Here is a 25,224-nt window from a genome sequence, read left to right as displayed (position 1 = left end):
AACAAATATAATAAAGTCTCAATTATTTGTGTGATAGCTGTGTTAAGAGAGAAACAGAGAAACAAACATTGTTTTATAAAATTAATCTTAACGCAAAGATCTATTTATGGCCCCAGAACAGACACTAGATGCCTTTGCTAGACAGTGTGACCATTAACTGGCACTTTGATTTCTAGGCTTCATTTGCTTCACACACAGCCGAGTGTGGTGGTGCACACCTATGATCCCAGAACTCTGGGAGGCAGAGGTAGGTGTATCACTGTGAGTACAAGACCAGCCTAGTCTACAAAGTGAGTCCAGGATAGCCAAGACTACACAGAGAACGTTGTCTCAGAAAACCAACAAAACCAAATCAAACCACCCCCTGCCAACAAACAAACAAAATAAAAACGAACAAAACCACTATGGCTTGGCTTCTCATTTTAAAAACTCCACAATGGTATTTTACTTCAGAGGGCTGATAATAGTTGGTGTCGCTAATCGGGAGTCTAGCACATTACTGATCTTTCTCTGCTAGTCTGGTACTAAATATCAGAACTGACCATAGAGCTTTCTATTTATTATACACAGCTTAAGCTGTGTAACCCCTTTATGATACAGTGTCATCCAATAAGTGAGTATTCCCTTCAGGTAATACCTAGAAAGTACACTCCTGTTTATTCTGTGTGTGGTATCTTACCACGTATTAAATTACCCGATGCAATATTGATTTTCTAAAACTGAACCTCATACGGCACTCACTATCATTTTTAGCTCACACTTGGTCTTTTCTTGAATTCTGTTGTCCAAATTAAAAAAAAAAAAACAAAAAAACAAAAAATGAAACAAACCACCACCACCACAACACCACCAAAAACAAAACACCAAAAACAAAAACCCTAAGTACTGCTCCTAACTTCTCCATTGCTCTTTGTTACCTCATTTAATGAAACCAACATTTTGTTCATTGTTACAAACTCTCTCAGTTTCTCTGAGAGCATGTTATGTTGATACCTCCTGATTTCTGGTTTCCATGGAGTTGCCTCTAGAGTCCCCAATCTGTTCCCTTCCCAGTGCCTTCCCTGCTGCCAAGGGGGTGGCTTTTCTAAAGTAAGCTTAAATCCCATTCCGAAACATGTATTCAAGTTTGTGTGTGTGTGTGTGTGTGTGTGTGTGTGTGTGTGTGTGTTTTAGATGTTTCTGAGGCTTAACTTTTGCGGCTCCCCATTTTGATTTCAGTGCCCCAGGAAAAGATGAACAATTCAATTTCCCACAGTCACAGAAAGGCTTTCTCCTAATCTTAAAATGCCTCTTTCTCTGCCCAAGTCCCCCGTGCCACTGAACACTGCTGGCTCTGACATGCTGAGTCAGTGAAGAATTGTGTTGCAGCCTCAAAAGTCAGCCAGCAGGTAACAGATGTGGATCTAAAGCCTTGGCCCTTTACCTTCTGCCTTGCAAACATTTGCCCGCAGCAAGCTGTTTGAGACAGGGCAGCAGCATTTCCAGATATGGCTCTAGTGCTTAGAATACTAGAACTGAGTAAGGAATAGTGGGCTCACCATGAATTCACTTTGAAGTAAGTGGGAACTTGCCGGAACATCCCTCAGCTGGGGCCTCGTGAGAACGCGGCTGGCTGACTGCAGGTACTCCATGGCGACTTTCTCCCGGGGGGTTGGGACGGCCACAAAGGGTTCCACATTTCCCAGGCTACTCATGTCCAGTGTGAGGGATACATTGGACCCGCGTCTACATGGGGAAAGAATGTTATTACATTTAAATATTACAAACATTTATTATACATGAATTTAAAATATTCTTTTTTTTTTTTACAAGGACACAGTTCAATGAGCTCTTTCCAGGAATAAGGCTCGTGTGTGTGTGTGTGTGTGTGTGTGTGTGTGTGTGTGTGAATATATACATATTTGTTATCATGACTGACTACAGTAAGTCTCCATAGTTCCTTTATAAGGAACTGACGATTTAAACGTTGTGAACAATTCTGAATTGAGAACATGTACTATAAAATATTAGCAAGCATACTTGTTGAAATAATGGGGTGGTTAACAGTTTTAAATAAAAACACCAGAAAAAGTAAAGACATCTGACTGGATAAATCATATATAGGTAAAAGAACATGCATTTATATGTATGTCTGGGAGTTCAAAATAAATTTCATAGTCATTAAATGCTTTAGTCATATTACAGCGTAGACATGCTTCAAAGTAGCGTACATCACACCACAATGAATATACCTTTGATTTGTTAATTAAAACACAAGAAAATTAAAATATCAATCTCTCTATAGTTCCTGCTATTACATTAAAACAGGATGGGAAAGTTTTGAAATGTGTGTGCGCACATAAATTTACATATTGTAACTCCTGGATAAATCCTTTATACTGAGGGCGGCGGTGATACGCACCTGAAATTCTAGAGGTTGGGAGATATAGGCAGGAAGATGAGGAGCTCAAGGTCATTCTCCACTAGGTAATGAGTTTTGAGGCCAACCTGGGCTACACAAGACTATCTCAACTCACATACACACACAAACACGTTATTCATTTAACTTTATGAAACTTATAAGAGGCCACACAGAGCTATAAGCTAAATTTCAGTTTATTTTTTCTTTATAATTTCCCTTTCTTCTTCTGGGAAGTAATGCCTGAAGTCCTTCCGCTTTCGCAGACCCTGGCGTACTGGGTAGGAGGTTTAAGTCCCTCATCGGCGCTCCCTTAGCTGTGTGAAGCACAGCTGCAAGAGCATGTAACAACAAATGACAGCATGGCTGGCTGTTCCCACAAATCAGCGTGTGAGGGAAGGAGGTTTAGAGCCAGGGGTCGGGCTCATCACGATTGTAATTTAAAGAGCACAAAGTTGTGTGTCAGGATATTACAAGTGCCAAGTGCCTGGTGTCTCGTAGAAGTGGGGAGCAAGGAGCAGAAGGCCAACACGCAAGAGGAAATACAGTAGGAGGAAATTCTGAGCCTCTGATCAGTCCCTCTGAATGGTGGAGAGCGCATCAGAAAGGAGTTAAGTGGCTTAGCCTCCATTTTAAACAATGGGAAATACGCAACCAGAGAAACCCACGAACATCTACCAGTTTTTTTGAAGCTGAATCTCCTTGGATTCTTGATTCTGCTGTGGATACAGCACCGGCCCTGTCTATAGTTTGATAGGTAATGTTTTTATCCTTGAAATGGATGGCAATTATAGTTTTTAATTCCTGTTTTTACTTAATAGAGATTTGTTTACTTATTTATTTATTGTCATTAAATCATATACCTAAAAATCCATGGCATTTTGGGTTGTTTGCTTCACTAGTTGCTGAGCTAGCTGGAATTCTAAAGCTGGTTTAGAAGGGTAAGGACTCTGCTTGTGGCACCAGCAGAAGAAACCAGGTCTTCAGCGTAACTACCCAAGCTACACCAGTTTGAAGAATTATTTTCTTACGCTGGCATGCAAAGCAAGGGGCTTCATCAGAGCATCTCCTACATATGCGCACCTAAACTTCAAGTCATCTGCTCCCCTCCCCCGTAGAGGATGCCTGTCCCAGGTGCCTCTGGCTGGTTCCTCTTTCCCCTCAGCAATTCTTCTAGCAATTCTACCGAGCTGTTATAAGTATCCCATTACTTTATTTCTCAAGAGGATTTCTCCATTTCTTGAGAGTCTGATGGGCATATTACATGCTTAATACATTTCTTTTCCTTCTTAATTTCTTTCTTTGAAAGTCGGCTAAAGTTTTCTGAATATTTCACAAACGCATTTGCTGGTAACTAATGTGATTATGTAAGTTCTTGTTGTCTGTGGGACATGCAAACATGTACCCTGCCTTACTCATTGCAGTATCATGTACTGTAATCATGATATGCTAGCACACTGTTTCCTTTCTGTTTTGCTACTGGATTGGTCACAGCCTGATATGTGTACGTGAGCCTTTCACAATAACAGCATTCAGTTTTTTCCCCTTTCATTTCAAATGTTTTATCTTAAATACTTCAGTGCTTAAAGGATTCATAATTATATATCTTCACTGTTGGGCTTACTGATGTTTCTTTATTTTCTTTCACTTCCATATTCAGCTTTATCTTTGACTCATAAAAAAATTGATATTGAAGATCTGAGGATATGGCTCAGTGTAAGATGCCTGTAGGAGGGCTTGAGTACAGATTCCCAGAAATCATGATTAAAAAAAAAAAATCCAGGTATCACAGCATGCATCTGAATCCAAGCCCTGGCAGGGAGACAATCATAGTCAAGTGGATTCCTGGAGTTCACTGGCCAGCCAGCCTACCCAAACCCATAAGCCTCAGGTTCAGTGAGTGAGAGACCCTAACTCAAAAATTAAAGGGAGCAGTGAGTGAAGATGCCATTTGCCGTACTCCTCCTGCCTCCGCATACACACATATGCACACACACACAATTAATACTGACAGGCTTTATTCTTCTTTGGAGTGCTCCTGAAATACATTTTCTGACTTTATCTTTATTATTAACTCTTTGGGGTTGCTGAGGGAGGAATAGAGAGGGGCAGCATCCTGAAGCTCCTGTGACATGTTACCTGATCGATAGAGAGGTGTCTGTGCCAGCCTGTTTGTGTGTTTGTTTTCTCCCAAAGTGAGAGTGTGTTGGCAGATTATGTTAGCCTCTATGTGGAGCTGAAAGTCAAGGTCTTGGGACCAGGGAGGAGTCAAGAATAGTATTCAAATACAGATTTTTATCTTCACAACATTTTCGTTTGGGCTCAGATCTTGCCCATCCATATTCTTGGTTGCTCTTCTTAGGGTCACTTAGCTTCTGTCTCTTTTAAAGTGAATAAATAATCAAGTATACTCTCCTGAGAGTTACTACCTGAGCAACATACAAGGAATGATGTCAGTTGCTCATTAAAACAACAACAACAACAACAACAATGCATGGGTATTATTAAACTTAGATAACACTGAACAAAATCCTCTGTAATTTGCACTTTTTGTGTAAGTGTAAGGAATTCATTTAAGAACCCTTCCACAAGAACTGCAAATTTTTTTTTTTTTTTTGGAGATTAACTTTAGTGCTTTGAAATCAATGCCTACACATTTACCACAAAAGAAAAATACACCCTGAGAATTTATTATCTTAAAATTTTCCTTTATTACGGCAAATCCATTTGCACTGAACCCTAGACAATCCCACAGCACTTCACTTCAGACAGTGTCTCAACGTTCAGGTACAGAGTTAAGCTTTCACAGGCTGGCCTTGCAAAGAGCATTTGCCACAGAACAGCCTTCTCATGCTAAGAATTCTCTCACGATTGTTATAAAATACGATGCTAGGATGTTGTTAACTTGGGAAAAAAAAAGTCTCTGCTTTTGTTAGTTCTTATTTTTAAGGCACCAACAATATTTAGAATTGTTGAAATATGGTGCTATTAGGATATTGAATCGGAAGGATCAACTTAGAACTGACACTTTTGGAGACTTCAGCGTCTGCTTGGAGTGAACAGCTTAAATATGTAACCATGTATTAATTTTTCCTGATGAAAGTTCACTGTGGAAATTTATAAAATTTAGACATTTAAAAATTGAATTATATTGAACTCATATTTGTGCTTTTTACTAGTATTTAAGTAGACTTTAATTTTTTTTCTAATTCACATGGATCAACAACTGTGGCTAATAGCTATAGTTTTTGGTTTATTTGCTTAGAGAAGGGACGAACTCACCTTCATTGTTTATTTTTAAGTCCTTAACTTTGAGAATATTTTAGTCCCATCTTTCCTAATGTTTGTAGTGCATCTTGATATATTACTGTGATGTTTGTGGTGTGACATTGTTTGTTTCTCAGACACATTTGTGGCAATCACCAGTCTGCTGTTGCCTTAAACCATTGCAGTTGTTTAGGGTTTATGTTTATGCTCAGTTAAGCACACTGATCTTACTAAGTCACCTTATTTTACGTTTATTTACTCGTGTGTTTCTGTGTGCAACAGCACACATGTCAAGGTCAGATAACAACTACGGAGTTGGTTCTCTCCTGTCATTTACATTCTAAGGAAGGAGCTGGTGGCCTATACCATGGTGTCAAGTTCCTTTACTCCATGAGCCATCTTATTAGCCCAAACATTTCTTCTTTAAAACATTAACCATTCTGGTGGTTTGAATAAAAATGGTCCCCATAGGCCCACAGGAAGTGGCACTGTTAGGAGGTTCAGCCTTTTTGGAGGAGCTGTGGCTTTGTTGGAGAAAATGTGTCACTGGGGGTGGGCTTTGAGGTCTCAGGTGCTCAAGCCTAGTGGGTCAGTGCTTTTCCTGCTGCCTGCTGATCCAGACGCAGAACTCTCAGCTCCTTCTCCAGCACCATGTCCACCTGCACACTGCCATGTTTCCCACCATGACAATAAAGGACTGAACCTCTGAACTGTAAGTCAACCTCAACTAAATATTTTCTTTTATAGGGATTGCTGTCTATTGCTTTGAAGACAGCCTAACTAAGACGACCATTTAATTGATTTGTAATTTATTTGGGGCTATGGTCAAAGGTGAATTCCCGAGGTTTTTTTGTTTTTTGTTTTCTTTCTTCAAGATAGCTAGTCAGTATGTTTTAACACAACTTATAGAAATATCTAGAAAAGGATATGTTTTTAGTAAATATATTTTTTAACTAGCTACCACTGACTACGACCTGAAGTGAAAAATTTGACTTTATTAAACCAAGATAACATGGACTTGTTCTAGTAAATGCCACAAACCAAAGTGAGTAGAAGCGAGGGCAGAATTTAATAATTCAAAAACAGATCAGGAAAATTAGGAAAATTAAAATGAAGATAGGTTTAAAGAAAAAATATCTATCAAAATAACAGGAGATCAAGACTTTTACATAACAACAGAGTGTGGAAAGTAAGAACATGAACTCTTATTGAAAACTTGGCCTCTATTTTGCTGTGCAAGTATGAAAAACAGTTTAGACATTTTTATGCCTTTTGGTCACTAGTGGACAAAAGGGAACACAATAAAAAGGCTTTATCAAGCTCGCCTGTAGCACCAATTATTATTTATGCCAAAAAGTAAATAGGAGGGAGGAAATTCAAAAGATACCAATGCAAACAATTGAAGGAAAAAGCAAATTCTTAAGGCAAGGTAAGAGCAATGCAACAAACAGCAGGCTAATTGCAATTAAGCCAAAAGGAAAACACACATAAATATTATGAGCCAGGGGCACACTGAACTCAGCAAAGGAATATAAACAACTCTGCTGAAAAGGTCTATGTCTGCACCACTGTTCTTAATAGCCATAAAGTGGGAAGAAAACACTGCTAAAAATACATGAGCACTTTGACTGAGTGCTGGAATAATGCAGAGACCACACATCCACTTTCCTGGAAGGCGAGGGATTTGACACTCGACTTTAGAAGCTGCTTTTGGCAGAAGGGGTAGTTTCCACACAAGGCTGCTCTCCTTGCGCTGGGCCACTTGGCCAAGAAGAATGGAGACTTCCAGCCCCTCCTCACTTGGTGTCCTCAAAGAACTTAACTGAGGACCGAAGAAAATAAAACAAACAGTTGTTCTGCCTGTGCCCTAGGAAGATGTGTTCCTCGACTATCAGATAAGGAAATGACAGCGAGAAATTCTGGCAGCTGGCTATAGCCAAGCCTTGGAATAAGAATGGAAAAGTACACAGCTCAAAGGTCGTGAGACAGTGATTTGCATAGAACTGTCCCCTCTTCCCCACTGCACCCCATCCGATCTCACTAGATGAGAAACAAGAACTTCACTCAGCTGAGTGGTTACATGAAAAGTTCTTAAGTTCCTACCATGATAGCTAATCCTCCTGCCTCCACCTCCTGGGTGCTTAGACTAAAGGGTGTGCCTACCCCACCCATCTAGTGGCTGACATTTTATGTATCATAAGGCAAGGTAAAGAATTATCATTAGAACACCCAGGAAGCAGAGGCAGGTGCATCTCCATGAGTTCAAGGTCAGCCAGGGCTGTATAGTAAGACTACCTCAAGAGACTGAAACCAACAAAGAGTGCCAGCCACCCTACCCCACACACAACTAAAAAAAAATAAACCCATACATACATACACATACATGTGAAATATATAAAGTAAACTTGTTACATTGTTCTCTAGGCTCTGGCCTCGGAAACTGATGACATTAATGCTTTGCCACACGACTTAAATTTTCTTGCCTTCAGACTTTCTACATTGTGACCAAAGATAATGACAACCATAGGTTTTTTTTGTTTTTTTGTTTTTTTTTTTTTTTTCACAATATAGAGGGTAAAGAAACATAAAGGTCACTTTTCTTTTCCCAGCTTGGTATCATGTACATGAAACATTTGTGGAGCAATAACCATTTGGGAAGTCTCGCCTCACACTGCATTGATGTGGCTTCACGAGCATTTGAAACAAGAAGAGGAAGAACTGCTTACTTAGTCCATTTGCAGCAGCTAAATCTGTAAGCAGCCCCAGTGGCCCCCTAAGTTGAAAATGCTTCTTTTACCTGACATAGTCAAAATTTACAAGGAACAGTTTTTTTAAATCTAATTTGAAAATAAGATGTTTTCACTAGACAAAGACTAAAATAGAAGGTAACCTTTAAAATAAAAATATCTCCAAAAATACATGGAGTAACCATTTTTTTTTTTTTTTTTTTTTTGTGACTGTCCTTCAGATCTTCAGGACAGTTATGTATGATTTCAGAGCTGACCAACTTGGCATAGCCAACTGGGGCCACTCTCCTGCGGAAGACTGTTCTACTCCCAGTGTTCCTTCGTTGCCTGCAGTTCTTTATCTAGGGTTGGGGCGCTGTAAGATTCCTTCCTCCCATAGTTACACAACTGTCTTCCTTGTCAGTGAGTTGTTTTATAATCTAAGCCAATAAATTGTCAGAGACACCGGATATGGAAGAAACCCGAAGACAGACTCCGAGGGCCTGTTGACACAGCTCAAACCATTCATGTTTGGCGCCAAGCTTCTAACAGCTCCCTAGCAAGCCTTCAAACCCTCCCAGCATCTCTCTGGAAGGTCTTCTTGCCTCTAAACTCTCCAAATTAAAATGTTTTCTCCCATATCTCCCTATAATAATTTTCACTAGAAAGTAGCATTGAAAATACAACGATAAGGCCCACCACTCGCTCCCTTTGACATAATGCTTCTTCATCGCCTCCTCCTGCATCTCTCCAGGCTCCCCTGTCACATCCTCTCCCTCTCTGTGCCTGAGCAGGCAGCGCACTACATCTTAATTCAGATCCGTGTCTCTTAAATTCATACCCCCAAATGTAGGCGCTCTTTCCCAGAACAGTTTTTTTCCCCTAATATATTCCTAATAAACACATATCTTATTCACCGGATATGTTTTTTTTTTTTCTCTGCAGTGTGAACAGCTTGAGGCAAAGATCAGAGCTTCAATTCTCCCTCTGTGCCCACTAGCACGTGAAAGGCTACGCTTTCCTTATCTGTGTAGATACACGGTTGAAGTAAGTGAGAGAGTGCGAGGCGGCCCGATGGCTTGGACAGTTTCTCCAGAAATAAACCGGGGGAGCGCTTTAGATGAGAGTTCCAACATGTTGAGTGATATGCCAGATGTGGTGGTGTACACAAATAATCCCGGCACTTGGAGGGCAGGGACAGGAGGCTGATTAAAGCTACACTGCAAACACCTGTCCCCCCAGAACAGCATATCAAGACCCTGTATAAAAAAATGAACACATAAAATAAAATATGTAAAACTAATGTAATTTGGACTGTGTAGGTACAAGAAATGTTATTTTTAAGATTTGGTGTAAAACTTGTATAAATACCCATGAAGTTTTAGCTTTAACATCCTGAAGACCTTTGAAGATTTTATGCATACAAAAGGAAAAAAAAAAAAAAGCAGTGTAATGTTTCCAAACCAAGAGTGATTCATTTTTATCTTTTTCTGTCATTTGGTATTGTTTTGGCTGTCATTCATGATGAGGAATGTTTCCCTTAAAAAAAAAAAAAAAAAAAAAAAGAGCAGAATGTTGGTAGCTCTAAATTTAGTTCCTAACTTTACTTTTTCCTCATTCATAGAGTGATATGAAGAAATATTAGATCTCAATAAAGAAACCAGTCTTTCTGAAATGGGAAATCCGAATTTCAGTTGATTTGTGTATAAGCATGAACTTGGATATATATGCAGATATGCCCAATGTTTTGTAAGTAGCATATATAATTAATTCACCACTTATTTATGCAACTTCCAAGGAGTCCTTTGAGTACTCACTTCACTCAGTGAAGTAAATGTAGTTACTTCAAGAGCAATGACGCACACAGGTGCACCCTTCCACTGATATTAGCTAACTCAGGGATCATCAGAAAGCATACATCATTTATTTCCACAACAGCTCTCAACAAAGTGGGAACGGCAGAGAAATTTCTCAATCTGATGAAAGTCATGCCCCAAAGCCCCACAGCTAACATTTGTTCAACAACGAAAGATTCAGAACTTTCTAGGCAAAATAATCTTGAAGAAGAATAAAGGTGGAAGACTCACATTTGTTTAGTTCAAAAATTCTACAAGAACACAAAGAGGTATTATAAAGTTAGATATACAGATCATCAGAAGAGAATTAAGGATCCGTACATCAACAAGGAGAGATGTCCCGGACAAAACTACCAGGAGAAGCTGCTGCAAAAGGCCATGGGCAGGTCTAAGGAAGGCAGAAGGAAGTGCGGGGGAGATTTTGAGGAAGCCAGAACTCTCCTACCGCTACTTGGAGTATGAAATGGTCTGGTCATTTGGGGATAAGCAACAGTGCTTTAAAACCTTGGGGGTCTGAGTTATGCGTGTATGCTATAGCTGTTAAGCAACTGCCCGTCTACTTCACTGTACCCCCAAGTTTCATTCTGAGGCGGGTTCTTACCAAGTTGTACACACAGCTTGAACTCTCTCTCTAGCCCACATGGGTCTCAGATTTGTGATCCTTCTGCCTCAGTTTCCAGAACTCTGAGGTTACAGGCCAGGTAGGCTGCAGCACAAATTCTTTCAAATCTTTATACCAAATTCTTAAACTTGTTTTTAGTTGTTGGAGAGAAACCTTTGTAAAGCTACTTTTCATAAGGAAAAAAAAAGAGCTATAATGGAATGATTTGTGTTTAAAAATATATATACTATATCCAAACCATGTGTCGGTTTGTATCTGTAATCCCAGTACCTGGGAGGCAGAAGCAGGCAGGAGTCTATCTTCAGTTCAAGGCCAGCATGGAATACATAGCTAGACCGTATTTATTGATAGATTTAATTTTGAGACAACTTTTCTAGCCCAGGCTGACCTCAAACTCCCTATGTAGTTTGAATTTGAACTTCTGACTTTCCCCCCTACTTCCTGAGCACTGGGACTACAGGTAGTTGTTGCTACACTTGGTCTATGCAGAGTTGGGGACTGAAGCTAGGGCACCGTGAGCGCTATGCAAGTTCCCAACCAACGGAGCTACATTCTCTCCCTCAGCCTCTGTCTTACATTGCAGGCATGGTGTTACAGGCCTGCAATCCCAGAATTCAAAAGGTGAAGGCAGGAGGATCATTAATTTAAGGTCAGCCATGCGCACTCTCAGAGTTTGACACCAGCCTGGGTTTCGTTAGATATTAATTAAACAAAAACAAACAAACAAAAACCAAAACGAAGTGATTACTCTAATGTCTCTCTGAGTCTATGCTTCCTGAGAGGTCCTGATCTTGTCTAACATCCAGCACAAGTATCTGCAAGATCTCATTTATTCGATATAAGAAGCAGATTTCTGGGTTAGAGCGATGCCTCATTAGTTAAGAGCATTGGATGCTTTGCCAGAGGACCTAGGTTTGATTCCCAGCACCCACATGACAGCCAACAAGCATCTGGAACTCCCATTCCAGGGGATCCTACACCCTTTGCCAACCTCCGGTGGCATCAGGCACATGAATATACATGCAGCCAAAATACCGATAGCTTCCACCACTAAAAAGACACCTTCAAGATCCACCTGCACCTAAAATAAACTCTCAGTTAAAAATTATGAAAATCTACCGTTTCCAAACGTTCAGCCAGGAACAACAACTTACTTAAATACCCATTCCTGTGTTTGTTCTGTGCTCACTAAAAAGCGTAACCACCCACAAACACAGTGCGGCAATTGTGAGCTTTGGGCAGTGAGGCACTTTGGGAATGAACCAGAGTGACCACTGCCCTCTAGGAGTCACTGGCCTTTCACCGGGGAACTGCAGGGTAGAAGTCGCTTCCTTTTGGCCAGGGAAGAGTCAGGGGACTGGGGGACTGTATTTAAAGTCCCATCATTCCTCAGGTGGAAGGAAGGGGCCAATTACCTGGAAGAGTTGTGCTCCTGATAAAAGGCACCATCTGACCACACCAACCTTCCCGCCAGTGTAAACACACAATCACGTTATCAGTACCATCTGAGATAAGGATAGAAGTTTAAATATAAATTATTGATGGGAGGCTCCAATAATTAAAACAGGCTTTTCCCTCCTCGAGTGATGGAGGCTTGCCACCTGGATGCCATTTGTCACAACTCATTGTTATTTCTGGGTCTTTTCTCATCCACGACAAGTGCGATAATTGCAAGATAACCGTGAAGTTCAAGGGTCAGTGTACCACAGAGTACACATCACACATGGTGGGGAAGGTACAGAACTGGAGCCTTTACTCTGCTTTGTTGGCTACTCTGTATCCAAGGAGCAGAGGGGCTGGCAAAAAATGAATACTTCTGGGATTCAAAGTATCGTATACGTTTTAAGGATTGAAAGGGCATCCCATGTGAAGTGCACTTTGATGCTTGCCCTAGGAGACACAGCCCTTTCTTCTCTAGAAGTGAAAATATACACTTCAACCAAATCAAATAGAATGAAGAAATTACCTGGAAACAACTTCTGACTAATGCTTTAGAAGCAGCTAGCATTTTTGGTGTAAAACTAAACTCATGTACATGTCCTTCATTTTTGTTGAGGCGTGGTTTGTACGCCACAGCGTTTTCATTTCTAACATGTAGAATTCAATACGTTTATATCAGTCACTGGGTTGGCTAAGCTGTGGTGGCACATGCCTTTAATCCCAGCACTTCGAGTTTGAGGCCAGCCTGGTCTACACAGTGAGTTCTAGAGGGACAAAAAAAAATCAGCACAGTAAATTTTAAAATATTTTCCTTATCCTCAAAAGAAACTGCCTCCCCATATCTCCCTGTACAGAGGGGTTGGGTGCCAGTCATATTGTTTCTGTATTTACAGGCTCATTCACTTTGAAGGTTCCTTCACATGGCACACTTGTTTCCTTTTTTTTTTTTTTTATTACTTTATAAATTGTTCTACTATGTTTGGATATAAATTTTCATGGCGTATATTTTATTTCTCCTGGGTCCATGTCGGCGATGGAATTGTTGTAGCATCTAATCATTCTATGCTTTATTCTGTTCTGGAACAGAATCCAGGCTTTAGGCATGCGAGGTGAGTCTTCCACAGCTGAGCTATACAACACAAGCGCCAACATTTCACGTTTTGAAGAACCACCAAATGGCTTTTCCCAAGTGGATAGGCTACTTGCCGTTCCCAGCTGTAAGACATTGCGTTTCTAATTTCTCCACAATCTTGTCACTCTACAACATACACTATTGCTATTCATCTATTTAATTAATTAATTAATCAATTAATTATTTAATTACGGCAATCCCAGATAAGGAGAAGTGGAATTTCATTGGGGTTTCAATTGCATTTTTCTATAATTAATGATACTGATGATACTTTTTGCACTTACCAGTCATTTGTTTTTTTTTTTATGCCTGTTCCAATTTTTGCTTTATTTTAAGTTGCCTTCTTTTTTAGTCCTAAAGTACTTTCCATATGATAGATGGTAGATCCTTATCACACATGATTTATAGTTATTTCCTTCTATCTCAGTTGTAGTTTCAGTTTTCTGTGATGGCTAATAATTTTATGTGTCATCTTGACTGAGACATCAATATTTATCTGAGAGTGCTTTGGATGAAGTCAACATTTAAACCAGTATATTTAGCAAAGCAAATTGACCTTTATAATGCGTTACTGGTCAGCCTGAACAAAAGACAAGTGCTTAGCCCATCTTCCTCTTAGGTCAAAGTGAGGAATTCTGTTTTGCCCTGGAATGAAATGAGACACTGTTCTTTCCTGTGTCGAGATTCAAACTCAGCCTTTCCTGTATTCTAAGCCTGCTGGTCCTCAGACTAGAATCACATCCCTGACTTTCTTAAGTAGCCAGGCTACTGAGCCACCCTGAAGATTCGGGGACTTCCGGCCTCCTCTCTGATGTGATTCCTTTTAACATATCTTTATGCATATTCCCCCAATACTGGCTTGTTTCTATGGAGACCTTGTAGATGACAACATCAGAACGATTTAATGTCAAAAGATTGAGCACACAGGAACCATGCTTTGTCCTGTAGTTTTAATGATGCAAGATAGAAGAAGCATGAACAGAAACACGGTAAAAAAAAACTCACCAGCACAATCCCCAGAATAACACAGCACCATCAATACAAATGCCATGTCTGGGTATCGTGAAGTGTTCTGCTGTGGATGCCTGCTATGGTTCACAGTAAACACTAGATCAACTTTCCCCTTAAATACATGTATCTGTGACAAAGCTTAAGTCATAAATTAGGCATAATAAGAGATTATTAATAACTAAATAATATCAGTGCACAGCAGCCACAGTTGCATGACCACAGTGCCTCTCTCAAGACCTCTGACTGTGCCGTGCTTGCCTTTCCCATCTTGTGACGTGAGCTGATGTAATGTATGCTGTGACGTGTTTAAGTGAGCTGGATGATGTAGGCAAAGGGATGGGGTGTGAGGCCACTACACAAGGGTTGTCTCAACATCAGCTCGGGGTTAGAGCAGTTAATAAGTGAGATAGTTATCAGGTGACTAGTGAGACAGGTAAGTACGCCATCTGGATACACTGGACCAAAGGATGCCATATGCCCTGTGCAAGACAGTGTGGGATAGTGACAGATTTCATCATACTGTTCATAATGGCTGAAATTTCATACTTATGAACTGTTGATTTCTATAATTAAAAAAAATATTTATTTGGTTTTTTGTGAGTGCACATGTGTGTGTGTGTGTGTGTAACGGTACATGGGTGCCATGGTACCTGTGGAGGTTAGAAGACAACCGCATAGAATTGTTTTTTCTTCTACGTGGGCTCTGGGAATTGAACTCAGGTTGGCACCTTTACTTGATGAGCCATCTACCTGGCCAAAGTTTCCTTTTTTCTTTGGATAGGGTCTCACTCTGTTGCCCAGGCTGGCTTTGAACTCATGGCAATCCTCTTGCTACAACCTTCTAAGTGCTGGGTTACAGGCATGGTTCACCATGCTTGGATGGTTTCCACATTTTCAGAAAATGTAGTCGATCACAAACGTCTGAGACCATGGAAGGAGGTACTACAGGAAACAGGGACTATTGCAGTTTAGTCAGTGTAAAGTTGGTACCCAAAGAGGCCTTCTTGGCCCGAATCACCCTGTCTTCCTCCATCATCATGCAGAAAACATCACTGATATCCCAGAACCACTTCACTGTCTGTTGAGCAGCCATCTGTGGTATAAAATCTTTCATTCAAGGGAAATACCATAGTTTTCATCAAGAAAATACTAATTTAACTTAAATACAAATTTAACACACACTTATTATAAAGGCTTATGAAAAAATATGTTTTTCAGTGTTGGGGTCAAACCCAAGGCTCCCCACAGGCTAAGCAGGCACCCTGTTACTGGGCTCATTTGTAAAATTTTCAGCGAGGAAGAAAGGCTCCTCCCATGGTCCTTCTCTCTCTTAACTCTAGTTCTTCGTGCAGCACCTTACTCTGGGGCCTTGTGTACTCTCGCTTCGGTTAAGCCAATATATACAATATGTATACAAATATATACAAAGATAACTAATCAGAACATTCTCCATAGCGCTGCATCATATACTGAAAAACTTATTAAAACAGCAAGCCAGCAAGTATTTATCTAGTGTAAATATCTATTTACAGTTATTTGTTTCTGGTTCCTTTCACTAGTATAACGTTGCGGTTGGTTTTCTGGTACTGTATATGTTTGCTTAGTCGCAAAGATACATCTCTAGGAATATAAGTTTATCCAATTTATCCAGTACGGCAAAATTAGTTTTCTTTATTATTTAAGACATATAAAAAGTAACCTTTTATCCCTTTTATTATCTCTTGATCAGTGTTTAATCATTATAACAGAAAATGGTTTTAAAAATACTGGCACTATAGACATGGCAGAAAAGGCTATGCACAACCCCACTGTAGCCATATTCTAAATTTATCTTCAAGTTTCAAGTAAAATTATTAATAATTGTCATCATTTTTATTGTCTGCCACATTAGTAAATTGATAAAAATAATTAAGGACATCACTGAACTTCATTTACTTATAAATCATAACACGGACTGTTATACTGAAATATTATGAAAATCAAGACACTTTTACAAAATTTCAAGTAAGACAAGGAAGAGAAACAAAGAATCTTTTTTCTTTACCGATTATTTGTTCTGCCTATTTCCTAGGATCAAAATGTCCCACTTGGAGACTGTGCCACGTATCTAGACATGTAGGGAAATAGGGACTTCTCACAATTGCCTTGGATATTCATGGCAGCCTGCACCTGGGATGCAGTTGGACCACATCAGGCCCCTCCCTAGTCCTGAGAGATCTTTTAACATGACATTTATGTCTAACACGAGGGACATTTCCTTCTGTCCTCTGGACGGGTAACTGGCAAACATTAAGTTTTTACTGCAAGAATTTGCTATACAAATGACTTCAGTAACTGTATGGACAAAATTGAAATGCTCTAAACATAATATATTCATTGGCACTTTCCTTAAGCAAGTGGATGTGAGGTATATGCGAAACACGGCCGTAACCAAAGCTGCAAGAATATTACTTGTCTCCATCAAACTATTGCTCCCAGGTATTGTTTCATGAGTTAATTATTTCTTTTCAGTAGAGATATTTTTAGAACATGTAACACTTCTATCTAGACAACTCTCCATCTTTGAGATATCCATGATGACACTTCTTTATATCCCTAGGACACGATCCTGTAAATAGTATGATAATGAACAAAGGGTATCTTCTAAAACGCTCACTGCCTTTCAAGGAAAGGGAGAGCATGAGAGCGGAATGGCATGGGACGCTGTCAGAGGAGCACGTCATCCAGTCCTTGGATGCACTAGTGACACTCTGTTCTGATGACAGATAGAGGGATATAGAGACAAGTCTAACCAGAAAGGCCAAGGGCAGAGTCACTGGTCTCAGAAACGGAAGAGTGCAGGGTTTCCAGTCGGACTTTTGAAAAGTAGCTCTAGCCGCTACTAATGAAATCGAAGCAGGAGAAGGAGGAAGAGGAGGAGAAGAAAGAGCTGAGCACAGGTCATGGAGGGCATCCTGACAGAAGTTGCCAAGCACAGGTCATTCAGGGCATCCTGACAAAGTCGGCACAGGATGCAGGGCAGAAATCACTTATGGTCCCTACGTGTCCCTGGGCTTGACAACCCCGACGAGGTGGAATACCACCTCACATCCTTCTCCACAGTGTATTTCTTCCACACAAGCCTTGTAGGCTTGGGGAGAAGAAGGAGCACAGAGATGTTCAGGCCTGACTCAGCCTGCATTGTTCCGTGTTCACTGTACTGTTCTCCACTGATTCCTAAAGAGTAAAAACAACTTTGCCTTAACTGTACACTACACAACTATAATGCAAACCTCAGCCAGTGGGTTTAATTCACCGATGCTCACTGATTTCTGGCATGAATAGAAAGCCATTCTAAGATGAAGAAAACTTCCTTAAAAATCCAACTTAACCGTAGTGTTTCAAAGGCTTGCAAAAATGATCACATGCACATTTGGAACTGCTTTTTGTGGCATTAACTGAATATTTCTAATACGTATATAAAGTATGGCTTAGCTGATTCTCCTCTTCCCCATCTGCCCCATCCTTGCCACGTTTCATCCCCAATCCTGAATTTCCTTCTGGGTCATGTCACATATGTCCTTTCTCTCCCCCCCCCATCCCCACCCCTTCCTTCAGCAACCATTTCATCCTCTCTTCATCTCCTCTCAGGCTTTAATCTCCTTTACTCTCATTTAGAAATGGACACTACAGGTTAGCATCCACAATTTAAAACCTCCCCTGGACTGGAGAGAGGGTCAGTGGTTGAAAGTCCATACTGTGTTTGCAGAGGGCCCAAGTTCAGTTCCTGGCATCGCCTCAGGGGGCCCAGGCTCTCTGCTCCCTGAGAGTACAGCTCCAGGGAGGAGCAGACAACTGCTGCATACACATATAGACAGACACCATACACACATAGACAGACACCATACACACACACACACACACACACACATAGACACACACACACACACATAGACACACACACATATACACACACATAGACACACACACATACACACACACATAGACACACACACACACATAGACACACACACACACACATAGACACACACATAGACACACATAGACACACATAGACACACATACACACACACATAGACACACACACACACACACACTATTGAAAATGAAATAAAAATTCTTTACGGTCCCCACTGCATTTTATATAAAGGCACCTGCCTTTTTGTGCCTTTATTATTGTGGGTTGTGAGTATTTTTCCAAATGTTTTGAAGGGTTGGGTGTTATCAATACATTCTTCTACGGTAAGAAAATGACAGCAGTCTTTGGCGCTCTGAATACTTAAGGAGTTTCTATATTGTAAGTGGGGTGAGATGCTGATAAACCCCTGAAGTTTTGTAATTATAATATGAGGGATATATTTGTAGATGGACATATTTATATCCGTTTGTATATACTTGAAAGATGGTAGAAAATGTGTGTGTTGATAATTCAGACACATGGAAGAATTTTTTTTCCGGAAGTAGCATTTTCTACCAATAATCCCCTGTGTCAGATGAGGACAAGCAGAGAAATGTGAACTAAAAAAAAAAAAAAAAAAAAAAAACAAACCAGAAAAAAACCCAAAATACTAAAAACGAAGTGCTTAGGACAATCTGTTCAGAGGGACAGAGCTCATTAAGGGAATGCCACAGGCCAGTTCCTGGAGTTCTGGTCCACACCTAACAAATTCCAAAAGTTCTTCAGACCTAAGCAAGTCAAAATACACTGCGGAAATCGTTTTTGACAAGAACTCTCGGACTGAGCTTTAAGCAATCAGTATCTGGCTAGGACAGGAATCACCCAGTATCCTGTGGAGGAAAACAGCTGACGCGAGGCCCAAGCAGCCTTCCCCCTCCTAATCAGGCTTTCTAATGTACTGCCAATTTGCCCCCAGGCTGTCCTCGGCAAGGCCACAGCATTACTGGAATCCAGGGGTCACCACCGGCAAGTCCTGGGGTGCAGGGCCGTATCTTTTCCTGGAGTTCCTTTCTCGAATGCAATTGTGCTTCATGGAGAAAGTTCTTTTCAGTTTGAGTCTTAATGGACCCTCCTCCCCCACTAAATTCCATATTGTTCTCTCTGAGAAAGAGGGCATGCGTCCTTTGTGTACTGCGTTGAACACAGATAAGGAACAGACAGAATCCCTTCTCAGGGATGCCAGATGAGAGCCTCCGGGGCTTAAGTAGGAAGCCCTGCTTGGTGTATTTGGGTCTGAACCAGTGCAGAACGCCCTCTGGATGACAATTAGGGAGGTAAGGGAGCAGAACCTGTTGGTGGCTCCTTTCCAACCTTGGGATCCTTACGGGGCCCTTGATCCTTGTTTATTTGATTTGGCTTTCCATCTTAGAAGGGCTGCAAATGTCTCAGGTAGAATTTTTGATGACAGAAAAACAGCTGCTTTAAAGTTCGTTTAAACAGAAGGGGTTAAAAAAAAAAAAAAAGCAGCCCCTGGGTCTCCCTCCGTGTGTGTGGCTCACCAGCGCCACCTGTAGGTGGAGGGCAGGAAGGCAGCACAGGTCGCCCGCTCCCCTGAGGTTGCCCGGGTGCCTTTGGCTGGAAGCAGTATTGTTTTATTTCAGATTGCTTCTGTTTCGCCATGGAAAGAAAGTCGACTACAGGAACGGCCAGTTGCGAACACGGAGGAGGGGCGATCAGGAGTATGTGGTACTTTGGGCACCAGAGGAGGCAGAAAACAGGGAAAAGTTGAGTTTCGGTGGCTCTGCAGCGGATGCTTCCACGACATCAGCTTAAACGCTTGTGTCTCAGTTTCTGCGTTGTGAAGGTTGTATGATAAAATTCTACCTTCCTGAGACGCACACGGATAGACGGAGGGAACGATAGCCGTATAAACAAACACACAGGCATGGGCACGCAAGGCTTTTCTAGAGCCCTAGTCATTGCTCGTTGGTGTTCCGGGCCATTTTCTGAATCGTGCTAAAGCTAGGCCTTGAAATGCTCTTCTACATTTGCACGCGCTCAGTATAGGATTGTATTGCCTTGTTCTATTGTAGACGCCAAACAACTTGAAGGTCAAAGGTCAAAGGTCAGACCTGGGAAGCCACTGGTCAGTGTTAGCATCCATCTGCATAGATGCTAACAGCAGTGCTTTTTATTCTAAGTGCACCAAAAGAAGTTTAATTTTTTTCTTAAAAAAGAGTATATGTTACATAAACTATACGACTAAAAAAAAAAAAAAAAAAAAAAAAAAAAAAAAAAAAAAAAAAAAAAAAGAGCAGTGACCATAACACATTTCCTGAAAGAAATCTATTGCACACATGTATTGTCTCGATGGCTCGGCTGTAATTCAAAAATCTTTTACTTACGCTTGGTAATGTCTGTCAAAAGGCTCTCAACTTCGGGGGTTAGAAAGCGAACCAGGGACACTGGCTGTTGTGAATCATGACTGCTAAGCTACCCTCTTTGGGCGTGCTCCCCTCCAGGGTGGCTGTAACGGCAGGTGCATTGCAGATTGTTCCTGTTCAGACAAACCGGAAGAGGAGCGAACACAGAGTGCGCAGAGGGAGCACACCGTTTGTTTCCAGCAGCCTTAGTTGACCACAGCAAACCGCACGTGGTCTGACTGATTACAAGCATTGATTCCATGTCCTGGGCTGATGGCAAAGCTGGGGTTATGGTTCCTCAAAGTTCAGCACGCTGCAGAGTTTCCCCAGGCACCTTGACATTTATTGCCCTTGTCTGGGGAGAATACTCCCCTCCAGAAAGCAAATGGATCCAACAGCCCAGAGCCCTCCTGTTTAACACATCTAGGAAGAGAAGCTATGGCAGGCTTTCGGATGGCTGCTGCCCCTGGCAGGGTCCTCAGGAAAACACCCTGCAGTGAGAAGCAAGTATAGATGATTCTTCAGGGACCCCGTGGCCCTAATCAAAGCCAGATTTAAATGCCTCCATGTTCTGGTGTGGCAAGAAGTAGGAGTGAACTATGAGTTTGTTCCCCAGATAAGGGGCATGGTGAATAAGAAATGAACCTTCTGTAGCCTCTGGAAAATTTACCCTGTGTAGCATCCACCAAGAACATTTTCTTCATACACACTTTCCTGTCTTCTCACTGCTACTACCCAGGGTACTTGGCGATCTTGTGCCTAGGACTGACACTGGCCTGGGGTGAGTAAGAATACGTTTCCTGTGTAAGAGCACAGGACATTTTAGGAACAGGAAAGGCCCATCCGGTCCAACATACCTGCCCTTTTTAGGTTTATCTTAATATCATCTTCCTTAACCTTAGGCAGACATTTCTCATAATCTCCATCATAAAATTAGATGTGCCTTTTAGTATCATTATCTTTAAAACAGATAATTTCTGAAAACATTCAAGGCTGCTGGGAGTTTGTACTTTTAGATTTTATAGAGTCATAACCTCCAAGTTCGAAAAAAGGAAACTCCAGAGGCGTTTAGCTTTAGGGTTGGGGAGGTCAGCTCACTTGATTTTATTACACACACTTTAAATTATGAGTTGTTTTATTTGTTGTGTTCTAGATACCAACATTTTCTGTCAAGAGTATTTGGTGATAAGAGGCATGTTTCTGCGGAGAGGAATTCACAGGGAGAGAATCTGTAGGTGGCTGAGTTCATAAACATCACAGACCTGTTTAAAAGCTTAGCATTCCTTGAGCTCTTTCCTGGCCTCCGAGTCATGTCTCTTATCTGGACTTTATGGCAGGGTGAGGTAAGCGGCTCACTGTCATAAAGAAGGGGGGGGGTTGTTCGATAAATACAACACTGCTCAGGAGGATTCACGCTTTCAGTCAAAAAGCCAGAAGAGGAGGACCCGGGAAGGAGGGGCCCTCAGCAGCATGTAGGTCAGGGTCTGCAAACTTCATGCACTGATTTTTCACTCTTTCGCTCTGCAGGTCAGCAAAGCATCGAGAAGACACCAAAGCTGTCTGCCAGATGTCGAGCACTGATTAATTCGTCTTAAGTTCAGCCAAAAGGGAAGAAAGCATGACGGGTGGAGCACGAAGAGCCAACACAATCAGCATCTGAGCAACCAAGGCTTCCTGTCACCTTGGGAACAAAATTGATTGGCACCGGCTTCCTGTGTACAAGCTAAAAACCAGTAGCAACTGTAGTAACAAGAGTGAACTATAGATAAGGGACATGGAAATTAAACCAACTCATGTCACCAAAACTTCAGCTCAAAGGCCTGACCAGAAAACTCATGAGATAACTTTTGAGAGCAATTTTCAAAACTTATTTCATATGTAAAGTACACTGATTTCTTCTGGTTTTTCATATTTTTTGGCAGTTTGAAATCTATATATTAAAAAAAAGACATGGACCTACATTTATTTTAAGGTCATTTATTTTGAAAGACTCATGATTTCCTTGTCTTTAAAAAACCCGAACTTTACTGTACTGGAAATGTACTAGAGTGATTTCTTAGTTTTTGCTTTAGTTCTATGCTCTGAAAAATAAAATTTCTCTATAAGCTACATACACATATGGCTACTCTGAGTTGTAAAATAAGCTTTGGAAATACGTGATTGTAGGAGATAAAACAACAAAAGCATCAATATTTGCTTTTTTGTTTGTTTATAATTTTTCTTCTCTCTTCAGCTGCTATAATCATCTTTGTTAAAATGTTTTAAGATATTTTTATTATTTTACATGCATTGATGTTCACCCTGCATGTCTGTGTAAGGGTGTCAGATCTTGGAGTTACTGACAGTTGTGAACTGTCATGTGGTGCTGGGAATTGAACCCGGGTCCTCTGGAAGAGCAGTCAAATGCTTTTAACCACTAAGCCAACTCTCTAGCCCCCATTAAAAGATTTTTTTAAAAAATATTTCTTTTAGTTAATGAAGAAAACAATGCATTTCATCATGATGTTTTCTACATGTATATATTTGTGCTCATCCTTACGACCCTCAATAGTTCCCCTCCCCCATCTCGCTGGTTGTAAGAATAAAATTATACTAGATACATGAGAAAAAGCATGTGATTAATAAGTGGTATGTGCTGGCCTAATCTAATTCTATTTGCTTTCAGTCTGGATTGGATTCTGAAACTGTATTCCCTGATGCTGTATTCATTCATTTAAAAGTATTTATTACAATATAAATATATAAAGTTACATCTATAAACAGGATTACAATGCACGAAGTAGCTTGATTGCTCTGTGTCTTACTTTTTAAAGATTTACACAGAGGAACAATCTAAAATTAGACAACTGTAGAAAGAGACACATTCAAAGTTTTGCAGAGTCACGAAACAGGAAAGCAAAAATGTTTCCAAAATATATACTTTCTCTGAAAGTTTGAGACTAAATTAAAAAAAAAAAAGACCCCCCCCCCCCTTTTTTTTGTGAAAGATGTCTTTGGAAAGTTATGTGATATTTTTGCCTGTTCTTCCCTACTTTAAATGGTCTGAGACCGTCACTTAGCCCTCTCTGTCTTTAAATCGGCTCTGGACTGCTCGTTACACCTAATGAGACGTAAGCCTTCTGTACGCAGTTGCTATGCTGTGTTGCTTAAAGAACAACAATAGAAACAACCGTAAGTGCTCCAGGACAGGGACGAAGGTGAAGTGGTTCAGATCTGCAGTTGTCTGAAGAGGAGGGTGGAAGCTATGGTGTGGAGTCCAGCTGGGGTTCTGTTCTTTAGCTTGCCCTAGGGTTGATTGACATTATTAATGTAGGACACTGAGGCCAGTTCTTAGTACCAAGCAGATGCTTTGCCGTTGTCGGCTGTTTTCTCATTCAGATCCTCACTCATTTTATTACCAAGACACCTTCAGGATGACTCCAGGACTGTGCCTGTCTCTGCGCTCTGGGCTGCTGTGGACAATATTTCTCTTCTCCTCAGCGTAGTGGATTCACCTGGTACTCTCCTGCTTCTGCCTGCATCTTGATGTTTTTGGTGCCAAGGCGACACTCGAAACTGTCATCCGTGAGTACAGACATGGTATGTGGATATCTCTGCAGAAGTCTGGAGAGTATGTACAACTGATGATGAGGGTGCGTTCCATGGTGAGACTAGCTATGAGGCCAGGTCTCACTATGTTGTCCAGCATGGCTGTGGAGTTCTGGGGTCCTAAGCTTCTCCTGCCTCAGCCTCTAGAGTAGCTGAGCCCGCACACACAAGGGTCTGTGCTGGGCTGTATTTTGAGTTTTGCTTAAATATACATATAAAAAATTTCAGTAAGAATGTATTATTTGGATAGTTGATTAATTTTTTCAGGTGGATGAAGTCTGGTGAAAACATTGATGGCCTGAGTTACCAGCATTTTACACCGTCTGGTGGCCAAGATGAGAGTGTAGAATGCACCGTCCCGGTGTAAGTAAAATAAACACAGAAAGACAGGGTCAAAGGACGTGATCTATTGACCATTTAACTGCATACTAAAAGATGTCATTGACTTACTTATTTTTTTTTCTCTCGTGGCAAGCCTTTCCCCATTTATCTTTATGTTTAAGGAGAAATGAGTTTGATAAGATGAGAGCTCTTTTTGTATATCTGAGCCAAACTATTCCCAGGAGAATGTTCTTGGGTTGGTCCATACCTCAGTTCTGAACAATTACCCTGGCATTATCCTGAAAACAATCTACACAGTTCTCCTAAAAATAAATAAAGCACAATGGAGTAAAATTATCCTCCCAGTCTAGGAGCAGTGACATTTCAGTCAGGAAATCTAAGCTTTTCCCAATGCATTAAACTCTTAGGTGTTTGTTGCAAATACTTTCTTGACTGTGGAAAAAGTCAGATTGCTGAGTTAATGATTGCACCGGAACACTGGTAAAAACAATATACCAAAGTCTAACTCAGGTGAGTTTGTA

At 40.9% G+C, this 25,224-nt stretch overlaps 1 protein-coding gene across 6 annotated transcripts in view; it reads right to left on the bottom strand.

Moving 5' to 3' along the window:
• Positions 1–25,224, bottom strand: part of Ptprr (protein tyrosine phosphatase receptor type R) — a 263,312-nt gene that overhangs the window by 39,499 nt on the left and 198,589 nt on the right. For all 6 annotated transcript variants that reach the window (XM_055626072.1, XM_055626074.1, XM_055626076.1 and 3 more), the window contains one exon: positions 1,539–1,725. In XM_055626072.1, coding sequence (XP_055482047.1) covers positions 1,539–1,725 — 187 coding nt within the window. The remainder of the gene's footprint in view (positions 1–1,538; positions 1,726–25,224) is intronic.

The sequence above is a fragment of the Psammomys obesus genome, unplaced genomic scaffold, assembly GCF_907164565.1.
Source record: "Psammomys obesus unplaced genomic scaffold, mPsaObe1.curated_primary_1811, whole genome shotgun sequence".
In the NCBI taxonomy this organism is placed as follows: domain Eukaryota; kingdom Metazoa; phylum Chordata; class Mammalia; order Rodentia; family Muridae; genus Psammomys; species Psammomys obesus.
Note: the sequence above shows the minus strand (reverse complement) of the source record. Positions and strands in the feature narration are given on the sequence as shown.